This window comes from Erythrolamprus reginae, chromosome 1, assembly GCF_031021105.1.
Source record: "Erythrolamprus reginae isolate rEryReg1 chromosome 1, rEryReg1.hap1, whole genome shotgun sequence".
Lineage (NCBI taxonomy): Eukaryota > Metazoa > Chordata > Lepidosauria > Squamata > Dipsadidae > Erythrolamprus > Erythrolamprus reginae.
Genome location: NC_091950.1, coordinates 146,854,860 through 146,878,654, shown reverse-complemented (window position 1 = coordinate 146,878,654; position 23,795 = coordinate 146,854,860). Strand labels below are relative to the sequence as shown.

At 47.0% G+C, this 23,795-nt stretch overlaps 1 protein-coding gene across 3 annotated transcripts in view; it reads left to right on the top strand.

Annotated features, from left to right (window-relative positions):
• Positions 1-253: 253 nt before the first annotated feature.
• The window catches only part of ASIC4 (acid sensing ion channel subunit family member 4), a 168,124-nt gene continuing 144,582 nt past the window's right edge, over positions 254-23,795 (top strand). For all 3 annotated transcript variants that reach the window (XR_011556892.1, XM_070728583.1, XM_070728575.1), the window contains exon 1: positions 254-1,850. Coding sequence is in view for 2 of the 3 variants with exons in the window: in XM_070728583.1 (XP_070584684.1) it covers positions 1,275-1,850 (576 nt within the window). In the remaining variant the exon portion in view is untranslated. The remainder of the gene's footprint in view (positions 1,851-23,795) is intronic.

Genomic DNA, 23,795 nt, shown 5'->3' with positions numbered 1-23,795 from the left:
GGGGGAGACAGAGAGACTCGGTCATGCAGTTTGGAAGGGGTATGTGTGTGTGTGTCGCGCTGCAGAACTGGGGGAAGGGGGAGACAACGCCATGGTCCCGAGCTGCGCGCCGTTCATCCCGCCTCCTCCTCGTCGCTCGCGCGCGCCCTCCTCCCCGGCAGCTGCGCTCCCCTCCCGCCGATCAATAAGCCTTTTCACTTTTTTTTTTTTTGGCCTCTTGTTTGTTCCGTGGGGGAGCGGGATCAATAGGAGGAGGAGGAGGAAAGCGCGCGCCTCTCCTCCTCGCTTCCGCTTTCTCCTTCCGCCGCCCCTTCTTCCAATTAAGACAGTTCCCGAGCGGGAGTGAGGAGTTTGTCGTGTGTGTGTGTATGTGCCGCCGCTGTCCATAGGACCCGGGACCGGCCGGCCGGCCGACGACGCGCGAGGAGCTCCTTTTTCCCGCCCTTCTGCCATCCCTCACAACTTTTCCACGCTCTCTTCTGCTTCTTCTTCGGCGGGTTGGCGAGGAGGCGTCGGGAAAGGGGGTCCGCGGAGATGGAAGGTAGGAGGAATTAAGCTTCGGGCGCAGTGAAGGGACTCCCACGGAGGAAGCGGGTGCCAGGCACGGAGTGAGAGCCGGGGAGGAGAGTCTGAGGAGCTCCCACAAGCCGGCAGCAGCGGCGGCAGCATCAATATCAGCGGCAGCCTCGATCTCTCTGCTTCCTTCGCCTCCACACGGACTTTTGCCAGCTTGCGAGTGATTCAAACAAGTGGCTCGAGCATCACTTTGGAGTGGTGGCTCCCGTTTGCTGCTCACTCTCTTCCACTAGCTCTCCTCCAACTACACCCTGCTTCCCCCCCTTTTTTTTTTTGAAATGAGGATGAAATAATGTTGACATGCCTTGAATTATTAAGCATCCCCTGGATTTTATTAGCACATGATGCCTAAATGCTGCCTGTATCTAGTGGGGTCTTAACCGGGCGTGCAGAGGAGCGGCGGCGCACACAGCGGCACAGGGAGCGGCGGGCAGCTCCGACAGCCGGGCTTGTGCAGATAAGGCAACGGAAGCACCAGAAGATCACTCCTGAGACAAGAGGAAAGCTGCGTCCAGAGGCTTCTGAGAGACTGGGGCCCCCCGATTCCCCAGTCCTCCTCCTCGCTCCTCCCTGGTTGGGTTTACTAATTTAGGGGCGTCCTGCATCAGCCAGGGCTAAGCGGCCGGTGCGGGGCACCTCAGGCTCCCGCTGCCTCCCCTCACTGGGGAGGTAGCGTGCTGCCTGGTGCCTCGGCACAGATGCCGATTGAGATTGTCTGCAAAATCAAATTTGCAGAGGAGGATGAGAAGCAGGCGGCGAAAGAGGAAGGGGACAAGGAGAGCTTGCTAGAGGAGTCTAGCCGGCCGCACCGTCGTGACCTGGCCGCCTTTGCCGGCACCAGCACCCTGCACGGCCTGGCTCACATTTGCCGCTCGGGGCGACTGGGGGTCCGGCAGGTCCTCTGGGCACTTGCCTTCGTGGCCTCTTTGGCCTTTTTCTTGTACCAGGCAGCTCGGTCGGCACTTTTCTACCTGGAGCATCCACATGTCACCACCCTGGGCGAGGAGGCTGCCCAAAAGATGGTCTTCCCAGCCGTCACCATTTGCAACATCAACCGTTTCCGTCACTCGGCGCTTACAGATGCCGATATCTTTCACCTAGCCAACATGACTGGATTGCCACCCAAGGACCGTGATGGACACAAGGCCTCTGACCTGCTCTACCCTGACCCGGACATGGGTGACATTGTCAACCGCACTGGGCACCAACTGGATGACATGCTGAAGAACTGCAGTTTTGGTGGCGAGAATTGCTCTGCAGAAAACTTCACCGTGGTGAGTATCTCTTCTGACTTCCCCGTGTTCTTCTCATGCTTTTTTTAATTTTTGGAATTAATGTCTTGTCAGTACCCAAGTTTGTGCCAAGGCTGAGGTTACATCTTAAGCATCAGCCTGAAAAAGAAGAACAGATGGGGTACAAGTGCTACCCAAACATCTGGGCACTTGGGGCACTGGATGAAATATGCAGGAGGTGATATACAAAAAGGGAAAAAAGGATGACCTAGGCAAAGCAGGCTGGACATTATAGGAACCCCCTGAATAACTCTTACTTTGTTTGAATGGGTAGCCACTGAGAATGAGGAATGGGGCAGGAAGCAAGAGCTGATAATCCTGTAAGTTGCAAGAGAAGACCATAAAGTCTCAGCTATTTAAAGATATTTATTTATTTATTTATTTATTTATTTATTTATTATTTAGATTTGTATGCCGCCCCTCTCCAAGAATATGAGATGGGTACCGAATACGCTTAGGGATGCCTGCATTTTTTCAGGGCTCTGCTCCTTAAGGGCTTTTCCCAGTTTCAAACAAACTGGGCTCCCAGTTCCATGGCCATTGTAGCAGTGGCTATTGTCCAGGCCAAGGTAGGGCAGTCACTCTGCCATCTTCTCTCTTGGCACGTTCTGGCATGGCATTGACTGCATTATCTGAGAAGCTTCCTACTGGGTGGAATGAGCCAGCCCTGTGCTTGCTTGATATTGGGTCTGAAAAATCACAAATCCCCGCTGTGGTTTGGGGAAATAAATGTGCTGAGCGGGCGGAATACCTGATGGGACCCTTTTCAGTCCATAATGACTCTGGAAATGAGCTGCTTCTCTCCTGCGGACACGGGAGACTGCTTTGCCTTCTGATCACTGTGTGCATATTGCCGGGGTGGGGAGGGAGCGGGGGTTAAAAGGAGGAATGTGCCGAATAAGAAGAAATATAAATGGAGAGATGGGGAGAAAAATGACCCATGCATATGCATAATAAGCACACATGCTTGGTGGGTCAAAGATCAGCTTTTAGGTTCCCGAATTGCTGTTGTCATCTGGTCTCAAAAGTCTTTGCTGTGAAAGTGCATGTCAGATTTGGAAGAGGAATACAAGGCAGGAGTTGGTGAAAGATAGATGACAACTTTGGCCCAGAGTTATCAATGGTTGTTTAAAGTGCTTGGTTACATTAGCCCCATGTGTCGGAACCCCTGGCTGGAGTGGGGGAAAGAATCAGCAGTACGAAGTATGAATTTGAGACGCACCAGCCTGCCATCAAAATACTGAGATGAAATTGCATAAAAATGCATGCTGGTCAGATTAAGCTTTGCCCGCTCAGACAAACCACCATCCCAGTTCCTCAGGCTTCACATTTGTGCGTCTGGATCTCCTGATTATTTACTTGAAATGGTTGTTATTCTTGAAATGCAACCCCAGAGCCTGCCAATTTCTTCAGCACTGAGAGAGGAGGACCAAGTAGGGTGTTTAACACGCCTCTCGTTCTGTTTTCCTGGTCCAGATCTGCCCTTCAATCCAGCTGTTGTTGGCCCCACAAAGGAAATTTCTCTGGCGTGCATTTCCCCTCTGTGGGGCCAACAGTCGATCAGGAAGGAGTTTATTCCTTTTTTTCCCCTTTCCTTGATGCAATGAATTAAGTCTCCCGTTCTTTTCCCAAGCGCCGGTCCAGAGAAATTGGCAGCTCCTGAGGCTGCATTTCATTAAAACACCATCAATCAATGAAACAACCAACCAACACTATTATTAGGAAATCTAGTCATGGTTCTCCTTAGATAAGGTGTCCTTTGGCCCCGAGATTTAAATGTCTGATTCAGAACTAATGTCTGCTCTGATGCAGCAGAAGACTTTACACAGCTCTGGGGCGCACTGCATGTTGTGGGAAGCCGTTGAGGGAAGGAAATGTCCCATCCGTGGAATCCCTGGGCCAAAGACATGTATTGGGTAATGAGTGGCTTTAGGAGGACAGGTAGGAGGGTAATGGGGATGAGAGATTCCCTTTACTTTTTTTGGCCATCCTAGCTGGAGTATTAATTTCTGCTCTTGGTTATTTTGGAGGTGGTGGATTATGGTTAGAAATGAATGGGTGTAGGGCATGGGGAAGATGACTATGTGCCTAGTAGTAGCAAGGTGCAAGAAGATCACTGTAAGGGTCCAGGTTCCCTTCGGAAGAAGCGCAGCTGCTGCTGCTTCTTCTGCTACTTACGGTCATCGCTGTGACCACTTTGCTGCTAAGCCGACTGCTGCGCCAGTCTTTTCCTGATGAATCCCCTTTAAAGAACCTGTAAGTAAGAGCCGTGCTTGGTAAATGATCCCCCTCTATTTAGCGTCACAAATTCACATTCTTTATGGGATGGCAAATTAAAGAGCCGCTGGGAAGATTCCCCAGCGTAAGCATCTTGTGCGCAGTAAAGCCCAGCCTGTGTAGTAAATCTTAGCGGGCTTTGCCCGCTCCTGAGCCTCGCTGGCCGCCTGCTCTCTGAGACGCATGGGGAAGGAACAGGCTACGAGAAGGGGAACCTCGCCACTTACCCTGCACCACCTCTTTCCTGGTGATGTTGCGAAGGCATCTGTGCGTGGACTCAGTGGCTCAGGCTCCTCAAACAGTGCTAAGCAGGGGTCCTTCCTCACCCACTTCCCTCCCCACACACGCACTCACGCACACACTCACACACACCAACCGCTGTTTGGTCTGTGCCGGGAAAATCAATCGGTCCTTTGTATGCTCCTGGAGAGGAGATTCCCTGGCAGCCATGCGTTATTTTTAGGGAAGTGTTCTGCTTTGGTCTCATCCTGTCCCCAGTCCCCGTGCAGCCGCAATGGATCACAGGCGTTGGAAGACAAACATTTGGTTTAGCCATTAACCCCTTCAGGACCAGTTTGCAACACTTTCCAGCCGGCTGTTTTGGTTGTTAACTTATGTGTATGTTTTCTAACCTACAAAAAGATATTGACAAATTTGAACGGGTCCAAAGACGGGCTACAAGAATGGTGGAAGGTCTTAAGCATAAAACGTATCAGGAAAGACTTAATGAACTCAATCTGTATAGTCTGGAGGACAGAAGGGAAAGGGGGGACATGATCGAAACATTTAAATATGTTAAAGGGTTAAATAAGGTCCAGGAGGGAAGTGTTTTTAATAGGAAAGTGAACCCAAGAACAAGGGGACACAATCTGAAGTTAGTTGGGGGAAAGATCAAAAGCAACATGAGAAAATATTATTTTACCGAAAGAGTAGTAGATCCTTGGAACAAACTAACAGCAGACGTGGTAAATAAATCCACAGTAACTGAATTTAAACATGCCTGGGATAAACATATATCCATTATAAGATAAAATACAGGAAATAGTATAAGGGCAGACTAGATGGACCATGAGGTCTTTTTCTGCCGTCAGTCTTCTATGTTTCTATTTCTTGCCCTGGAAGCATCTGCATTACGAGTGGATCTGAACTTCGCATTACTCATTTTCTTAAATAGATGCATCACACACACACACACACACACACACACACACATTCAATGACCATTACAGGACAAGCCAGTATGCTTCCCGTTGGGGCTAGACTGCATTTTTCCTCCGTGGAATGCTGGAAGGCAAAGCATCTCGCAGAAACAAGGTGGAGAGGCTATCAAGGCAGGTGACAAGGAAGCGGTAAAGAGGGGGAAGCGCAAATGAACTTTTATGGAGACGTGCTGGAGGAAATAAGCTCAGCCACACCAAGTGTGCACCAACTCTAAAAGAACAATTACCCAGCTGGCATCTGCTCTGCATGGATTCCACTTCCAGCACTTGGAGGGGAAGCTAATGTATTTCCCCCCCCCCCCCCCCCAAAAAAAAATTGGAAGTCAATGTCAAAGGTTCTTTGGCAAGGGCAATTGTTTTCTTTTTAGATTTCGTGCGGCTGGTCTTAACTCCCTCCCTGGAAGAGGTTGTGAAGTAGATCTGCCAATCCCCCCCCCCTTCACGTCCAGTTTCTTTGACCTTGGTATTTTGAAAGCCATGAGAGGGGAGAAATAAAAAGTATCCGGGATGTGCGACATCCAGCCACAACTACGGTGGAAGTGAGGAATACGCTGGAACTATGTAACTCCGCAAGACGGGTTTGCAATGCGTGGTGTCCAAAGGGTTTAGATGAGAACAGGAATGGAAAAAGCCAGGGGAGCTGCAATTCTGACAGAGGAAAGCCCACCGGTTAAAGGATTGCGCTCTCCAGAATTTCAAAAGAAACTGGTGGTGATGCAGTAGGTCTCTTTGCTTGGGTTTCCTTAAGCAACGCCTTGATTGGGGCTTGAAGGCTGAGAAAGTGGAATCGGTCAGAGTGGGTGTAGGCAGATATTGATACTGAAGCATCTCATGTGGAACAGCAAGAGTCACTGCTGGTGCATTTTAGGCTTCAAGCACTCCCCCCCCCCCCCCAATACAAAACCCCCCAAAACAAATCAGCAACAGCAGCAATACCCAAACACACATACATTTCTGTTTCTCTCCCTGCCCTCCCCCTTCTTCTCCCCAGCTGCTGTTGTTCAGCCTGGCTTTGCTGCCTCATTCCCCAGCTGTATAATCAGCAGTACCCCATCTTGATGCTGGGGCTGGCAATGACCTTTCTTCCACAATTGTACTTAATAAATGTCACATTTTTTCCCAGCCTATTTTTACTCTGGGTAAATGAGTTTCCTGTGCTGCCTCCCCCTCCATCTGCTGTCTCCTGCTTGCCCATTTGCGCAGCTCCTTGGCCACCACGACTTGAAGGCAGCGCCACAATCCATTTCCCTAACACAGCCTGCATAATGGAAGGGAAAGCGAGAGAAGGAGCCCATGGGCAGACCAGCCGGTGATGGGTAGTTAGGAGGAATGAGCAGATTGATTCCTTCAAGCCAGAGAAGGGACACATCGGTTGCCTAGAGGAAATCACCCTCAAAGAACCTTAGATCGGGCAGATCGGGCAACCTCAGCTTCATGTGGCCCCCTGGCCTGGGTTTTCCTAGCAAAGTGGTTTCAGGGGGAATCTGCTGCTCTCCTGTCACATTTGGGGGGAAAGGATATGGAAGTGGGAACAGTCTGCTGTAGGTCAACGCATGTGTCTTGCGTGAATCCTTTGTCCTCTGCAATCTCTTTCGTTTAATATAACCACAGATTTTAGTCCAGGGCTTTGATTGTTTCAAGAGTTTACATCATTAATAATAATAATAATAATAATTTATTGGATTTGTATGCTGCCCCTCTCCGCAGACTCGGGGCGGCTAACAACAATAATAAACACAACATGTACAATCCAATAATAAAAAACAACTAAAAACCCCTATTATAAAACCAAACATACACACAAACATACCAGGCATAACTTGTAATGGCCTAGGGGGAAGAGCTATCTCAACTCCCCCATGCCTGGCGGTATAAATGAATCTTGAGTAGTTTACGAAAGACAGGGAGGGTGGGGGCAGTTCTAATCTCCGGGGAGAGTTGGTTCCAGAGGGCCGGGGCCGCCACAGAGAAGGCTCTTCCCCTGGGGCCCACCAAACGACATTGTTTAGTCGACGGGACCCGGAGAAGGCCAATTTCTAATTAAATTTTGCAATGGCACATTTGCTTCATCGTCTCCTCTGTCTAGATTTGTGAAGTATTTTGCTAACCTACACCAATTGATACTGATGTCAGTTACCTTATCTCTCTGCATCCCATCATGAAGGTCTACTTTTCCATTTCATTTTTATTTCTTCATTTCCCCTGGGAATTCAGGGCAACATATATGTTTTTCTCTCCCCTGCATCCCACATCCCTCCCCTACATATTTACTCAGATGATTATCCACTGAGGTACGTTAGTTCTGTAAACGTTTAATTATTTTACTTAAAAAGTTTATATACCACTTTTTGTTAAATAATCTAGAAGTGGTTTACAAGATCGAAAGCATGTGATTAAGGGGCGTGCATAAGTGCACCTTTGTGCCTTCCGTTCCTGTCCTAATGTCTTTTTTATCTTTTCTATCTCTACTTTATACTTATATTATGTTAAACATACTACAATACAATACTATATTTGTATGACTAATAAAATAAATAAATAAAAATAAAATAAAACCTAAGTTCATGTCTCAATCCTGGGTTTATAGAGACGTATTCCAGAAGATGAGTGCTGCAAAAGATGATAGCAAAATGGCAAGGGGCTGCATGTCACTTTATAGGAGTACTATATTTTATATACATTTTATTTAATATAATAACATATTTTATTGCAACATCAAGTCTACTTCATTGGACGTACAGCATGAATCTGTCCATTCTTTGAAGGCTTCTTAAGCATTTTTTTTAATGCACAATAAATTATTATCCTACCATAGATACTGTTTGTCTCCATCCTAAGACAATTACATGAATTCATTGTTAAACAATGAAAATGTATTCATTGTTTAATGTGATTGCATGGCTATACTATTAACATATTCTAACATATTCAGTGTTAAAGTAAAAGGTCAGAAATGTGTTGTTTTTTTCTTCCTCCTCCTTCCTAGTCTTTAAACAATAATGTTTTGAACACCTCTAGAAACCTGTGCTGTGCAACTCATTTCTGTACTTGCATTTATTCACACTTGCATACATGTACCACTGCTTATTCAAGCCTGATCATTCTCCTTCTCAAAGGCTTTGCTTGGTTCTTTGATTGGAATACAGTCACAGAGTGATGTAAATTAATAAAATCTTCTCTGTATTCCAATTATTCCACAATAGTTCCATTCAATAGCTTGTTTGGCTGTACAATCAGCAAGTGGCGATCCCAAACAAGTGAGGGTTTTTTTTTCTGTACGTTTCCTCCCTTCCCTGCAATTCTTGCCTTGTTCTTGTTTGGGCTCCACAGTCAATCGCTTCTGACAGTTGTTGGGTCTTGCCGGATCAGACTAATTCATTAGCCTCACATGTGCCATTATTTCGCAGGAAAGAAAAGGTGAAGAGGCCACCGTCCTTATATCTAGACGCTGCACCTTAATCTGCCCCTAAGCCACCACTCAGTTATTTAGGAATTGGGGAGAGGAGGGGAGCGCGAAAGGCATCGGAGCAAAGCTGTAGCCGCAGAAAGGCGCCTAGCCTTGGCTCTGCAGTGAGAGAAGGCTGTGCTCCATCCATCAGAGCTGCCCGCAGGCTGGAAAATGCTAATAAGCAACCAACAAAAGAGAGGGGATCTGTGTCCAAAGCATCTGAATAAGTAACCAGTCCCAGGAGCTGATGTAGCCTCTAGGCCTCTGCACCCCCTTGCTCAGCTCAGCTAATCAATTTTGCTTCTCCGCAAAGGTCCTTTCTGGGTAGGGAGCGTTCAGCTCCTGATTCTGATAACCAGGAAAGCCCTATACAGCCTAGAGCTTCCCCGGACTTCTTAATGTGCAGAAAACAGCGTTTGCAACGAAGGTGTCCCATCTCTGTCATTGGGGAGTTGCTTTGATTTGCTTGTTATTTCATACATCTCTGGCAGCAATTGTATTCTAGCAGGCTGTTGATAGATGCGTTGTGGGGTCTTGAAGTGGACTCTGCTGGAGGAAGTTGTGATGGATGTGAGGCTACTGTCCCAGCCACCATATTTTCAAACTCTGCCTTGTCTTGAATGTGCCCTATTCCTGTTCATGGTTCTAAAGCAGTGTTTCCCAACCTTGGCCACTTGAAGATATTTGGACTTCAACTCCCAGAATTCCCCAGCCAGCGAATGCTGGCTGGGGAATTCTGGGAGTTGAAGTCCAAATATCTTCAAGTGGCCAAGGTTGGGAAACACTGTTCTAAAGGTCAATCCCTTGAGGAGGAAGGACTAAAGTCCTTTGTCTGAGCCTCACATGAGGCTGAAGATCAAGCATCCTATTTTTAATTTTCTTCATTGACTTTCTAATTATGTGTAGGCCTTTCCCTCTTCTGCATACCATAAGAGCAGCCTAATCGCAAAGAGTTTTGTTGCTATTGAGGGCCGGCACTTCTCTGTGGACCAGGAAAGCGACTGCCACAGACAACAGTAGAGTCTGGGTTTCACAACATCGTTGAGGCCTTCCTGGATTTTTTGGGAGATACACCCCATGTCCAGTTTAGGATTAGCAAAAATGTAAGCGATGAAGGCTCTCAAGAGACTTCCCTTCCAACTGGGCTCTTCCTTTCTTTCCCCCACCTCTGCGGAGTGGAAACCTGGCATAGCTTCCATCCCCTGACAGATATGAATTGTTCCCCAGGAGCAGTTAATTAACTGGGGCAGGAGCGCAACCAGCCTTGGGAGACCAAAAGCCTCATTAACTTCCCAGCAGAGTGGGGGGAAATGGTTGGCTGGAAATGTTGGGGCATTTTTCTTCCAGGACATATGTAAGCGGGGTTAGAATATGCCCTGTTGGGCAAGGAGCCAAGTCTTTGTCCATGACAGCAGAATAGAAGAGGCCCTTGCCTCTCCATTCTCCTTTCCTTACTTGCAACCACACATGGAGGAGAAATCTCAGGCGTAGAATAAGAGGTTCTTGATCTTGAGATTCCCCCAAGGAATCCAAGAGAAAGACCACAGAGAAGTCCTGGATTGGCTATAAGTTTTGGCTTGCACGTTTTTTGGTGCCTTTGAGTCAGTGGTGATTCTTGGCAACTATTTATTATTTATTTATTTATTGGATTTATATGCCGCCCCTCTCCGAAGACTCGGGGCGGCTAACAGCAATCATAAAACAGTGTACAATAATAATCCAACACTAAAAACGAATTAAAAACCCATTAATATAAAAAACCAAACATACATACAGACATACCATGCATAAAATTGTAAAGGCCTAGGGGGGGAAAGGAATCTTAATTCCCCCATGCCTGGCGGCAGAGGTGGGTTTTAAGTAGCTTACGAAAGGCAAGGAGGGTGGGGGCAATTCTAATCTCTGGGTGGAGTTGGTTCCAGAGGGCTGGGGCCACCACAGAGAAGGCTCTTCCCCTGGGTCCCACCAAGCGGCATTGTTTAGCTGACGGGACCCGGAGAAGACCCACTCTGTGGGACCTAACTGGTCGCTGGGATTTGTGTCGCAGAAGGCGGTCCCTGAGATAATCTGGTCCGATGCCATGAAGGGCTGTTGGAGTAATCCCAGAGATTTTCTTGACAACGTTTCTGGAAGTGGTTTCTAACGGAAGTCACCTCGACGGCTTTGTGTAACTCGCAGTCGCATGGTTTTTATCCTGGTAGTTTAAACACTACTCCAAACAGGGCCTTAAGAAAGGAATGGGCCAAGAGCGAATCCTTGCTTGAGAAAGAAAGAAGCACCGTCGACAGCAGAGAGATGCCAGCAGGCATAGCACCATGCCTATGATTGAGATCAGATTGCTGCCATACATAAAAAAGCTATCTTCCTAATTATATTTAATGAATTGACTTTAAAAGCTCTTATGCTGTTATCTGGGTTAATTTAATATTACACACTTAATAAGCCTGTCTGTAATACTGCCAGGGCGTATATGAATCCTAGGCCCAAGAAGCCTCCTTTACGCTACTGTTTCTGCTCCCTCTTTGAGGGAAGCTGCGTTTACCTGCTCATCTGTTGGGCACAAGAAGCAGCCTGAAGCTCCAGCCGGGAGCGGGTGTCTCTGCCTTTCCCCATAATTGCCACAGCTTAAATTGTGCTGTTGTGGGAATACCTACAACTGAGAAAGAAACAGTCAGGCGACAGGAAAAGCGGCAAGCTTAGGTTGCCACTAAAAAGGTCCCCAGTTTGATTCTCCCTTAAACTCCTCAGGGAAATTTCTGTGAGGAAAAGTATACTGTGCGGAATAAAACTATTCTGAAATCTTTGGAGGTCTGTTGAATTATGTTTTGGCTCTGGGGATCTCCTATTTCATCCACAGACAGAATCTGTTTTCTTAACAGAAGGGCATCAGACTACTCTTGGTTTTCCTGGGAATCATACTTGGTTTAGGACTAATGGTGCGGGGATTTTCTGGACTGAGTGTTAGTCCACAGTTGTTTTTGTTTGGTTCTGTTTTGTCCTAAATCAAAAGGCAACAACTTAGGCCCCTCTCAATATTGCTGAACTATTTATTTATTTATTAGATTTGTATGCCGCCCCTCTCCGTAGACTCGGGGTGGCTCACAGCAATAATAAACAATATATAACAAATCTAATAATTTAAAAGAAACACTAAAAGCCCCATTATTAAAAGCAAACATACACACAAGCATACCATACATAACTGTATAGGCCCGGGGGAGATGTTTCAATTCCCCCATGCCTGATGGCAAAGGTGGGTTTTAAGAAGTTTACGAAAGGCGAGGAGGGTGGGGGCAGTTCTAATCTCTGGGGGGAGCTGGTTCTAGAGGGTCGGGGCTGCCACAGAGAAGGCTCTTCCCCTGGGTCCCGCCAAACGGCATTGTTTAGTTGACGGGACCCGGAAAGGCCAACTCTGTGGGACCTAATTGGTCGCTGGGATTCGTGCGGCAGAAGGCGGTCCCGGAGATATTCTGGTCCGATGCCATGAAGGGCTTTATAGGTCATAACCAACACTTCGAATTGTGACCGGAAACTGATCGGCAACCAATGCAGACTGCGGAGTGTTGGTGTAACGTGGGCATACCTAGGGAAGCCCATGATTACCAGATCCTGGATCAGATGCTGAGAGTATTATGCGGCTTGCAAGAGACTGTAAGTTACCAATCCTGCCCCAAGCCCAGAAAGTAGGAAAAAATTAAAAATGCACAGTATCTACTTTCGATCAACTCGCTGTTTTATTTTTACAAGGTGAAAATCTGAAGATAATATCTGCATAGGTCCTCTTCTATTCAGAAGAAGTGTTCTTTTGGCCCCAACATGGCTTTTGAAAGTCCACTGGAAATAGACCAGGTTGCTCCCCGGGTCACTTTCTAGCTTGGCAGTTGGGTAGTTTGCTCACTCACTCACTTACTCACAGCCGTTTCTCACCCTGTCTCTCTCCAGTTCCCAAGGGAGGGCATAGAAGGCCGTTTCTCTTGGCAGATGACTGCCTTCTGGGGTCAAGGCCACAGGCTTTAGGTTACAGAGGCTCTGTCACTGTATCTTCTGTTGGGTCACTTTAGTACATGTCAAATGCCAGAAAAGCTGCTTAGGATGGACAACTGATGCTGTTTCTTTCTTAAAAGAACAATAAAAACACCATTGCTGAGAACAGTAACTACTTGGTCAAAGAGTCGGTACATTTCTTGTCAGTGCGGGGAAACAGTGATGGAAAGCCATTTCCAGATAAATTGGAAAATGATATCCCTTCACAATACTTCGGGAATTGAAAAAAAAAGAAAGAAAATGCACTGCCAGTGAAGCTAGAGGGCAGTTATTGCCCATTAAAGATCTACCCTTTTAAAAACTTACTTCTCCTTTTTTTTTGGTAGCTTGCCATGTCACAATGGCAGGTGCTCCGAGTGTGTCCAGGGGGACTGGCAGTGGGATGAGTAATTTTGGGAACTGTCAAAATGAGTGCCATGAAAGATGGTGTGCATTTATTTAAGCCCAACCAGGACTTGAAAGGATTAGAGCAGACGGAAATGTATTTTCCTTGCAGTCATGTTATTTTTGCATGGAGCAAGGTAGAGTGGAGCAATGTTTTCATCTGTACTGGATCAGATGTAATGCTACACCTGTGATTTGGGGATCTGAATAAGCTTTAAAGGGTTTGGGGCTCACACAGACCTCTCTGTTTCGCTTTCCCTCGGGTGGATTGATGCCTTTCTTTGCAGCATATTTTAATTTGTCCTTTCAGATTTGAAACCATTATTTGCCTTGGCCTTACAAAGACTGAAAATTGCCCTTTGAGTTAGTGGATGAAGGGAAGAAAGAATATTTGAACCCCTTTGCAACTCAATTCTTACGTAATGGTTTGAACTACTGCCAGATAGAGACATTCTTCCCCGTTTAACCCTACCAATTTTTATTCGGTTTGATGAAAGACAATTTGCTTAATTGTCTTTTCAAAAGAGAAAATAATTTTAGAGACAGTCGCGTGGACCTGCGTGGTATTTTTGCAGTTACTTAATTGTGAGGTGACCAAGGAATGTGTGTGAATGTTCATTCCACAAATCTCTACTGTACCTTCTTGTGCTTCCCTCATTTCAACTAAATCCCAAGGGAACACAGCAGACAGAATTCCTCCACTGTGGTTGTTCTTTTTTAAGCAATAATACTCTCATGGCTAAGCGGGAGTCTTGCCCTTGAGAAATTTATAGGAGTTTTGAGAAACGTGAAGCATTTTGAAAGGGCAGTTGTTTCCAGCTGTAATTCGGAACAATTAACAGCATTAGATTAGTCATAATGAAACACTAGCCATAAGTTAAGCCTACTGTGTTTCTCTGCGATTTCGATAATTATTTATTCTCTTTTATAATTCTGTGACATTATTCCACGGTGCTTTTACAATGGGTAAAAATAGAGGTTGACAACCTCAGCCTAATTTTAAAGCAAGTGACCAAACCACTGGCAAAAATAATCTGTTCTGTCTCAAGAAGCTGGTATGACTCGGAGGCGGGTAGAAAAAGAAACATGATTAGAAAAAGAAACAACAAGAAGAGGAAATTGCTATCCGCTCTGAGTCTGGACCCTATTCTCCATCGCTTTGAGTCAGTCCCAGTCAGTAGACAACCACTGCATCCAAGAGAAAATGAGCTTGGTAGAAAAGCAGGTCTACACCCCTGGTTTAAAGAGTGAGCATCAAATAAATGCCAGACACACATGGAATCTAAACCTCGTGGTGGTCTTATTATGAGAAGTGATGATCATATGAGACAAGTCTCCATAGTTTGTTTCCCTTAAGCGCTGAGTGATTAATAGCATTGTAAGATAAAACAAATTGTTCTCATTCTGTTGTTGTACTGTAAAAAACATGAGGTGGGATATATACCTACCGTGATCCTGGGAAGTAAGCTTGCAACAAAATGGGTGATGTTGGCTTTAAAATACTGTATGTCGTGCGTGAGGTCTTAGGGGAGAGCTGTTAATGTTACGGTCTTGTGAGTGGGGAATGATTCATGACCTTTGTGTAATTTCCTCATTAACCCAAGACCAATTAACTAAAGTTTGTTTAATTGTGCAAGATTAAAAGATTAATGTACATTACTCTGCCCTGTCCTGTACAATACCATACCATACTATTTTATTTATTTATTCGATTCCCCCCCCCCCCCATTTTTTTATGCCGCCCTTCCCCTTAGACTCAGGGCGGCTTACAACATGTTAGCAATAGCACTTTTAAATAGAGCCAGGCTATTGCCCCCACAATCCGGGTCCTCATTTTACCCACCTCGGAAGGATGGAAGGCTGAGTCAACCTTGAGCCGGTGATAAGATTTGAACTGCTGACCTGCAGATCTAGCAGTCAGCTTCAGCACTCTACCTGCTGTGCCACCTCGGCTCATATACATAGTCCTTGGCTTACAACAGTTCATTTAGTGACCACTCAGTTACAATGACACTGAAAAAAGTGACCTTTGACCACTTTTCACACTTCTGACCACTGCAGCATTCCCATAGTTGTATGATCAAAATTCAGATGCTTGGCAGCTATTCATATTTATAACGATTGCACTGTCCTGAGATCATATGATTCTCCGTACTGAAGGAGCGGGTCCAGCAGTCACATGGGTTGCTCATGTCCAATCCGGTGGAACTGAGCCTAGTATTAAAAAAGCTTGCCGGATCCGCCCCTTCCCCAGAATTCGCTCAGTTCGCATATCCTGCGGTTGTATTGTGATAGCTCGTTCAACATTCTAACACCTTCGATCCTTTTCTTCAAAAGTAGTAAGATTTGTTTTATCATTATTATTTACTTGCACCAATAGCGCCAGCCGTTTGCGGCTCGGCTTTTTTCCTTTGGAGAAGTTGCGGTTTCGTTTCCCCCCGGCGGTTTTGCCGGTTACGATTCCTGCGGCCGCTTGTGGATTCTTCTAATCCTTTGGCCTGGAGGTCCTGGTGCAAGTATTAATCTATTGAATTATTGATTATTTATTGTATACAATATATTTAAGGGCTTAAGAAATACCTCCTGCGGAGTGAGACGCCTTCTAGTCTCCTGGACTTAGTCGATCGCTTCCCCTTTAAGAAATTTACGGGGCGATTTTTTCGGCGCGAAGGCCTTCGCGCCCTTTTTAAATCTAGGCCTCTCGTGTTGGCCTCCTGCCAGCCGCGTAGGCCTCAGTCCACCGCGTGGATCCCGGAGCGGGCCTTGGGGGTCCCAGGCTAAATTCTCCACCGGCTAAGCCTCCAACCAGAGTGCCTTGGTTTACTTGATTATAAAGTTTAGGGAGGCTGGCCCCGCTGGATTTGGGGGCACGAACTCTGGGTTTGCCCAGATTGTCCTCACGTTTCAGCAGCTTCGAGGCCTCGAAGCAGGATCCATTCCTCTTGGGAAGTCCCTGAAATTCTTTTCCTTATTATTCAGTTATTGGCTCAGCCTTGTCTTCTGTTAATTGTCAGACTATGGCTACTTTTCCCAAGAGAGGCACAACTAAAGGTCCCAGAGAGGCCAGGCCTACAGGCGATGAGATTACTAGTATCCCCCAGGCCTCTTCCTCCTCTTCTCCAGGGGCCCGCCCCTCGACCAAGGTCACCAGGGCCGAGAAGAGAAGGGACCTAGCCCTACAAAAAATCCATGACAAATCAGCAAAACGTTTGAAAGTGCAGGCCCAAGTAATCAGTAGTCAAGACCCACCAGAGGCTTCTAGTCTTCCTCCTTCTGGGGTCCCTGTGTTATCTCTGGATGAGCCAAACCTAGACAGACCCCAACCTAACCTATGGGGCATAGGTCCAGAGGAACCAGATATTATTGAAGATTCCCCCCAGCCAGGATCCTCCCAGGCCTTTAGGGATTCTTCTGCCATTTCTGCTGATATTTCCAGCTTACCTCCTGAGTTCCAGTCTATTTTTGCTGTGTTGTCCAAAGCCATTGATGCCAAACTCTCCACCATCAATGAGCTTCCCTTACCTCTTCCTCCTTCTCGCTCCTCCCGCCCCTTGGGTTCTCCCCCAGCGGTCAGAGCTCCTATGCAGGATGATTCAGATTCCTCCCAGGATGAATATGAGGATATAGAGGATGATGAGGATGCTTTTCAAGGCTTATCAGATGATGAGGAATCCCAAATAAAGGTTCCTCCTCCAATTACTATTTTTCCTTCTCAATTATTCAAATCTCTCCTCCTCAAAGCTAGAATTTCTACGGGATTAGCGGCCCAGGAGAAACAAGCCTCCACTTCCACTGATCCCCCGGAGGAGAATTTACCTTACTTCACAGAGGAACAGGAGGATAACGAGGTAATTCCTATGCCTAAGTTGTTTAAGGATGCTTTACTCAAACAGTGGGAATTTCCAGCCTCTGGCCTTAATCCCTCCACCAAGGACAGAAAGTTGTACAAACTTTCCTCTTCCTATGAAGAGCTTCTATCCTTTCCCAAACCGGATGAACCTGTCAAGATTCTTCACTCGGCAGCGGCTGTGCCAGGCGAGGCGGAGGAAGTCCTCCGCCCAGAGGACAAGCGCATTGAGCAAATGCTCAAAAGAGGATTCACCGCTGATTCCTGGGCCACTAAAAGCTCTGCAGTGGCTTCCTTTTTCTCCAGAGCCATGCTGCTGTGGCTTCGCCAACTTCAACAGCATATTCCTCCCGATGACTTGAGAGGTCAGCAAGACTTCAACAAGGTCTTTGCAGCTGCCCAGTACGTGGCTGATGCCACCTTGCAATCTACTAGATTTTCTGCTAAGTCTATTGCAGCTTCTACTACGGCAAGAAGACTCCTATGGATTCGCCCTTGGCAAGCGGGAGTTCGCCAAAAGTGGCAGTTATCCCAGGGCCCCTTAAAGCGCGACCTTCTCTTCGGTGATCTTCTGGATCCACTCCTCACGGAAACCACGGACAAGAAGAAAGTTTTGGGTCCAACCACAAAAAAGGCTACCAAAACGCAGTCCTTTCGTCGCCCAGGGCGCCAGCAAGATCAAGCGGCTTCCTACCAGAGATCTCCAGGTCAGTATTCCCCCCGCTTTCGTTCCCAAGGTAGGAACTCCAGGGGTAGAGGGTTTCGCTTCCAAAGGGGAGCTTCCTCTAACAGGGCTTCAAAGAAACCTAGATGGTAATCTTACCTCTATTCCCATAGGGGGTCGCCTAGCTCATTTCGCCTCTAATTGGCGTCTCACCTCCAAGGACCCTTGGGTCATTGACACTGTTCAAACAGGCCTTCTTTTAGAATTTATTTCTCCTCCCCCTAAACGTTTTATTTCCTGCCCTTCTCCCAGGTCATCCTCAGATTGTAACCGTATGGAGGAGGCCATTTCTCATCTATTGTCCATCAGAGCCATTCAACCGGTCCCTTCCGGTCAGAAGGGCCTAGGTTTTTACTCCATCCTATTCATGGTTCCAAAGTCCTCCGGAGGTTGGAGAGCTATTTTGGATTTAAAGAAACTAAATCTATTCATCAAATATAGGAAGTTTAAGATGCACTCCTTGTCTTCTATTTTGGCCGCCATTCACTCGGGAGATTTCATGGTCTCCTTAGACCTCTCTGAGGCCTACCTTCACATCCCTATAGCCAAATGCCACAGAAAATTTTTACGTTTTTCCTTTCAAGGCAGGCATTTCCAGTATAGGGCGATGCCATTTGGCCTTTCCTCGGCCCCTCGGGTCTTTACAAAGCTCTTGGGGTCCCTGGCGGCCTATATCCGGGCGTTTCCCATCCACATTTTATGTTATCTTGATGATATTTTGATTCATGGGAACTCCCTAGAGAAAGTGAAAACAGACCTTTCTGTCACCATGTCAGTCCTTCAGGACCATGGATTTTCCATCAACTTTGATAAAAGCCACCTCCAACCTTCCACATCCATTTCTCACCTGGGATCCATTATTGATTCAGAATCCTCCCAGGTTTTTCTCTCTCCCGAGAGAAAACTCAGTATAGTGGAGTTAATTTCTAACATTTTATCTAATTCTTCAGTTTCCATAGTCACTCTATCTTCCCTTTTGGGGAAGATGGTGTCATGCATAGGCATCATTCCCTGGGCTCGCCTTCATGCTAGGGAACTCCAGTGGCTCCTGTTACCTTTTCAGAGATCAGGGCACAGCAACTCAAATCGACGCATTGTCATCCCACTGAGTGTTCGCAGATCCTTCAAGTGGTGGAAGTCTCCGGCCATGGACAGAGGATCCCCGTTCAGGTGCCCGGATCAATTTGTCATCACCACAGATGCCAGTCTATCGGGATGGGGCGCCCACGCCCAGGGGATGATAGCCCAGGGCACGTGGTCCCCGGAGGAAGCTTCCAGGCCAATCAATTGGCTAGAGTTAAGAGCCGTTTCCCTGGCTCTGAAGCATTTCTCTCCTCGCATTCCCAACCGGCACGTTCTCATTCTCACCGACAACATTGCCACGAAAAGCCATATTTGCAGACAGGGGGGCACGAGATCCAAGGCTCTCATGAGGGAGGCCCTCAAGTTGGGCCTTTGGGCGGAAAAACATCTCCAGTCGCTCCTAGCCGATCACATCTCGGGGAGTCTCAACGTCCAGGCGGATTGGCTATCCCGGGCAACGATAGACCCAGGAGAGTGGAACCTCCATCAAGACCTGTTCCATCAAATCACCCTCAGATTCGGCCTACCAATCCTGGATCTCTTCGCGACCAATGCGAACGCCCAACTCCCTCGCTTCTATTCCAGATTTCCATCCCCGGGAGCGGAAGCAATCAATGCCCTCCGGAGTCCATGGCCTCCAGGCCTACTCTACGCATTTCCTCCAATTCCAATCCTCCCGGACGTGATTCACAAGGTCCTCACCGAGAGGGCCCGAGTAATCCTAATCGCCCCTCACTGGCCCCGCCGGCCCTGGTTCGCGGATCTCCAACAGCTGTCCGTCCAGGACCCTTGGCGACTCCCCGTTTCGGGGGATATGCTGCGGCAGGGGGCCTCTTTCCATCCAGACCCGGAGTGGTTCCACCTCACCGCCTGGCTGTTATCAGGAGAGATTTAGAGCTGCGCGGTCATGACCCCGATTCAGTGGAGGTCATTTTAAAGGCCAGAAGGGGTTCGACCAATCGAATCTACGACCACACGTGGTCCAAGTTTCACCAGTGGTGTCTACAGGAAGGTCTCTCCCCTCTGTGCATCCCCATACACAGAATAATTTCCTTCCTTATGCAAGGCTTCCATAAAGGACTTTCCACCAGCACCCTCCGGCGTCATCTGGCAGCCATTTCATCTGTCCTAGGGGGTCCCCGCAGACAGCCTCTCCGATCCTTCCCTGAAGTTCAGGAATTCCTCAAGGGCATAGCCAACCTCAGACCTTCCAAGGTCCACAGGTACCCATCCTGGGATTTGCCACGGGTTCTCCATTCCCTCACGCAGGCACCATACGAACCCCTAAAATCGGCGTCCCTCAGGTACCTATCCTTTAAGGTAGCATTCCTGGTGGCTATTACCTCTGCCCGACGCATTTCGGAGCTGGCTGCCCTCTCAATCAGGCAGGACCTTTGTCAATTCCATCAGGACAAGGTAGTCTTGCGACTGGACCCCACCTTCTTACCCAAGGTCAGTTCCATGTTCCACAGATCTCAGGATATTGTCCTACCTTCCTTCTGCCTCCAACGAGACCATCCCTTGGCAATTAGATGGCACACCCTGGATCTCACCAGAGCGCTGAGAATCTATATCCAACGCACAGGACCCTTTCGGAGGTCAGAAGCACTTTTTGTAGCCTATCATCCCAGAGTCATGGGGGCCAAAGTGTCTTCAACAGTAATAGGCCGTTGGATCAGAGGGACTATATCTAAGGCCTATGAGTCGGCCTCCCTCTCAGTTCCAAGGAACATCACAGCGCATTCCACCAGGAGCGCAGCCACCTCGGCCGCTTGGGCGACTCAAGCCCCGTTGGAGGAGGTCTGCAAAGCAGCCACTTGGGCCTCGCCAAATTCCTTCATCAGGCACTACAAGATTGATTCTTACGCTTCAGCGGACGCTGCCTTCGGCAGAAGGGTACTCCAATCCGTTATCTCACACGATAGCAAGCTAATCCCACCCTAGGGACCATCTATTGGGTATGTCCCATGTGACTGCTGGACCCGCTCCTTCAGTACGGAGAATAGGCGTTGATTGCTTACCTGAACGCCTCTTCTCGTACGGTGAGCGGGTACAGCAGTCACTTCCCGCCCTTGTATGTGTCTTCTTTACCTTTCTATATCTTTCTTCCTCTAACAATGAGAGTTGAACACTACAGAGCTTCACAACTGAGCCTAGTCTATGGATTCGCGAATTCTGGGGAAGGGGCGGATCCGGCAAGCTTTTTTAATACTAGGCTCAGTTCCACCGGATTGGACATGAGCAACCCATGTGACTGCTGTACCCGCTCACCGTACGAGAAGAGGCGTTCAGGTAAGCAATCAACGCCTATTCCCCTTTTGTAACTTTCTAACAGGCAGTCTATGGAGAAGTTGGATTCATTTGATGACCATGTTACTAATTTAACAACCTCAGGGATTCACTTACCTGTGACAAGAACGGTCATAAAATGGGGCCAAGCCCACTTAACAAATGTCTCACAGTGACAGAAATTTTGGGCTCAATTGTGGTCGTTGAGGACTATCTGTACACTAAATACTGTGCCAATGTTTTTTGCATTTGCAATCCTTTTGCACTTCCTGCCTGAGCAGGGGGTTGGACTAGAACACTTCCAAGGTCTTTTCCAACTCTCTTATTCTATTCCTTCCTAGGGCTGCCTGGCCCAAGGCCACCCAGCTGGCTTCATGCCTAAGGCAGGAGACCCATGGTCTCTTGATTTCTAGCCCAGAGCCTTAGCCACCATACCAAACTGCTTCTCAAATAATGTAGTAAAGCATCCCAAATAAGATACCTGGAATCTATTGAAAGGAGGCAATAGGCAGATATTGGTGATTAGGAAATGAACTGAAAATCAGTGGCCAAAAATGCCAGTTACCAATAAGCAACTTCATAGTGGGAAAGTTAACCTTTTCTCTTCTCTCTGACCAAGGGATCTTGTGCAAATAACTCAAATAATAAAAGTACAAGTTAATAACGCTTCAAATATGAGCTTTTGGTGATTTTAAAAAATTATTTGGATATGTATGCACGTACATACATATGTATCACTCTTCTTTTCATGAATATACAGTGGTACCTCTACTTACGAACTTAATTCGTTCTGTGACCAGGTTCTTAAGTAGAATAGTTTGTAAGTAGAAGCAATTTTTCCCATAGGAATCAATGTAAAAGCAAATAATGTGTGTAAACCCATTAGGAAAGAAATAAAAACTCAGAATTTGGGTGGGAGAAGGAGGAAGAGGAGGAGGATAGTTGCTGCCCAGAGTGAAGGGAGCATTTCTTTTCTCTGGACGCTGGCAGAGGTTTATTCCCTCTCCAAGCGCCCACAGAAAGGAAAATGCTTTGTTTGCTCTGGACTGCCAAAGCCTCCTTAAGCTCCTCTGGCAGCCCAGAAAAGCCCGAGATGGCTAGGATTAAAGGGGGAATGGCAGGAAACTGGCTGGGCCTTCATGCCGCTCTCAAATTCCTGGGAAAATTTTCCGGGCTCGGGTTCTTAAGTAGAAAATGGTTCTTAAGAAGAGGCAAAAAAATCTTGAACACCTGGTTCTTTTCTAGAAAAGTTCTGAAGTAGAGGCATTGTTAGGTAGAGGTACCACTGTACTTATTTTAAAGAAAACTGTACAATGGCCATAAAAACTCACATCAAATTCCCACAGGAGCAGAGAGAATGCAGAAGAAACTGGGAGCAGGAAAGCGTCCCCAAGCCTCACCAGATTTTATTTATTTATTTGATTTGACTTGTATGACGCCCATCTAGGCGGCTCAATTCAGAGGAGAATGATTCAGAGGAAAATAAATAGTATGTATGTCATCTCGGAGAATGGGGGTGGAAAGTCATTGAGAAATGTTTTCTGAAAGTGTATCTGTATCGCACAGAATTGGTGCCAAATATTCCCAGCTGCAACTATGGGCTGAATTTTTGGACTTGGGGCTTCCATTCTTTCAGGATGGAATTGGGTGCAAGGCAGTGTTCCCTCTAATTTTTTGGGGGGTGGGCGGAAAAGTATAGTGTCTGAGCGGCAGTCCCTTTGGGACTGGGCGGCACAGAAATAATAAATAAATAAATAAACAAACAAACACAAACAAACAACCCCCCCCTGTTTTGCCTCAGAGAATTTCAAAATAAAATACTGTACTGTGTGTCTATAACAGTGAGCTGATAATAGGGCAACTCTATCAATATCAAAATGCCACTTAAATAGTTGAGCTAGTTTCAAACTAGATTTTGATTTTCTTTCTCTCTTCCTTACTCCCATTCTTTTTCTTTTTCTTTTCCTTCCTCTCTTTTTTCTATCTGTTTCTCTCTCTTCCTCTCTTCCTCTCTCTCTCCTTCCCTCTCACTCGTTCCCTCTCGGCTTCTGGGCAGGTTTGGAAAACTCTGAGTTGATGATGATTTTTAAGTGAGCGATTGCTCACTGCTCAGCTTAGAGGGAACTATGGTGCAAGGTATCACAACTTGTGAAATGCATAGGAGGCAAGCCCCGTCTCTGAACTAGAAGGTTCCCCAAATCTCTGGAACTGAGTGTGTGGCGGTGTATCTCCCGTTAAGCACTCCACACAGCATTGTGTGCAGAACAGAAGGTTTACAGAGCTGCACTAAATGACGCAAATGATTTGAGGGCCGTAAAGAGGGACGGTTTTATGTCACACGACTCTATAAAGCACGGCTGTTCTGCCATTGATGAGATATTGGGCTTTATTTATAGAAGGCCATGATTGTGCTAGAGGCCTGCGTACTCTGAACACCAGCCAGAGCCTGGGGATAAGAGGGTAATTCATTTCCATGCAGCTGCTGTCTTCATTTTCACACATTAAAGGGGAAAAATTAACAAGTTTGCAGGCAGTCAGGTGGAAAAAACAATAATTGTTTAAAATTGTGTTCCCTCCCCCATTCTGAAACACACATCGCTGGAGTCTTCCA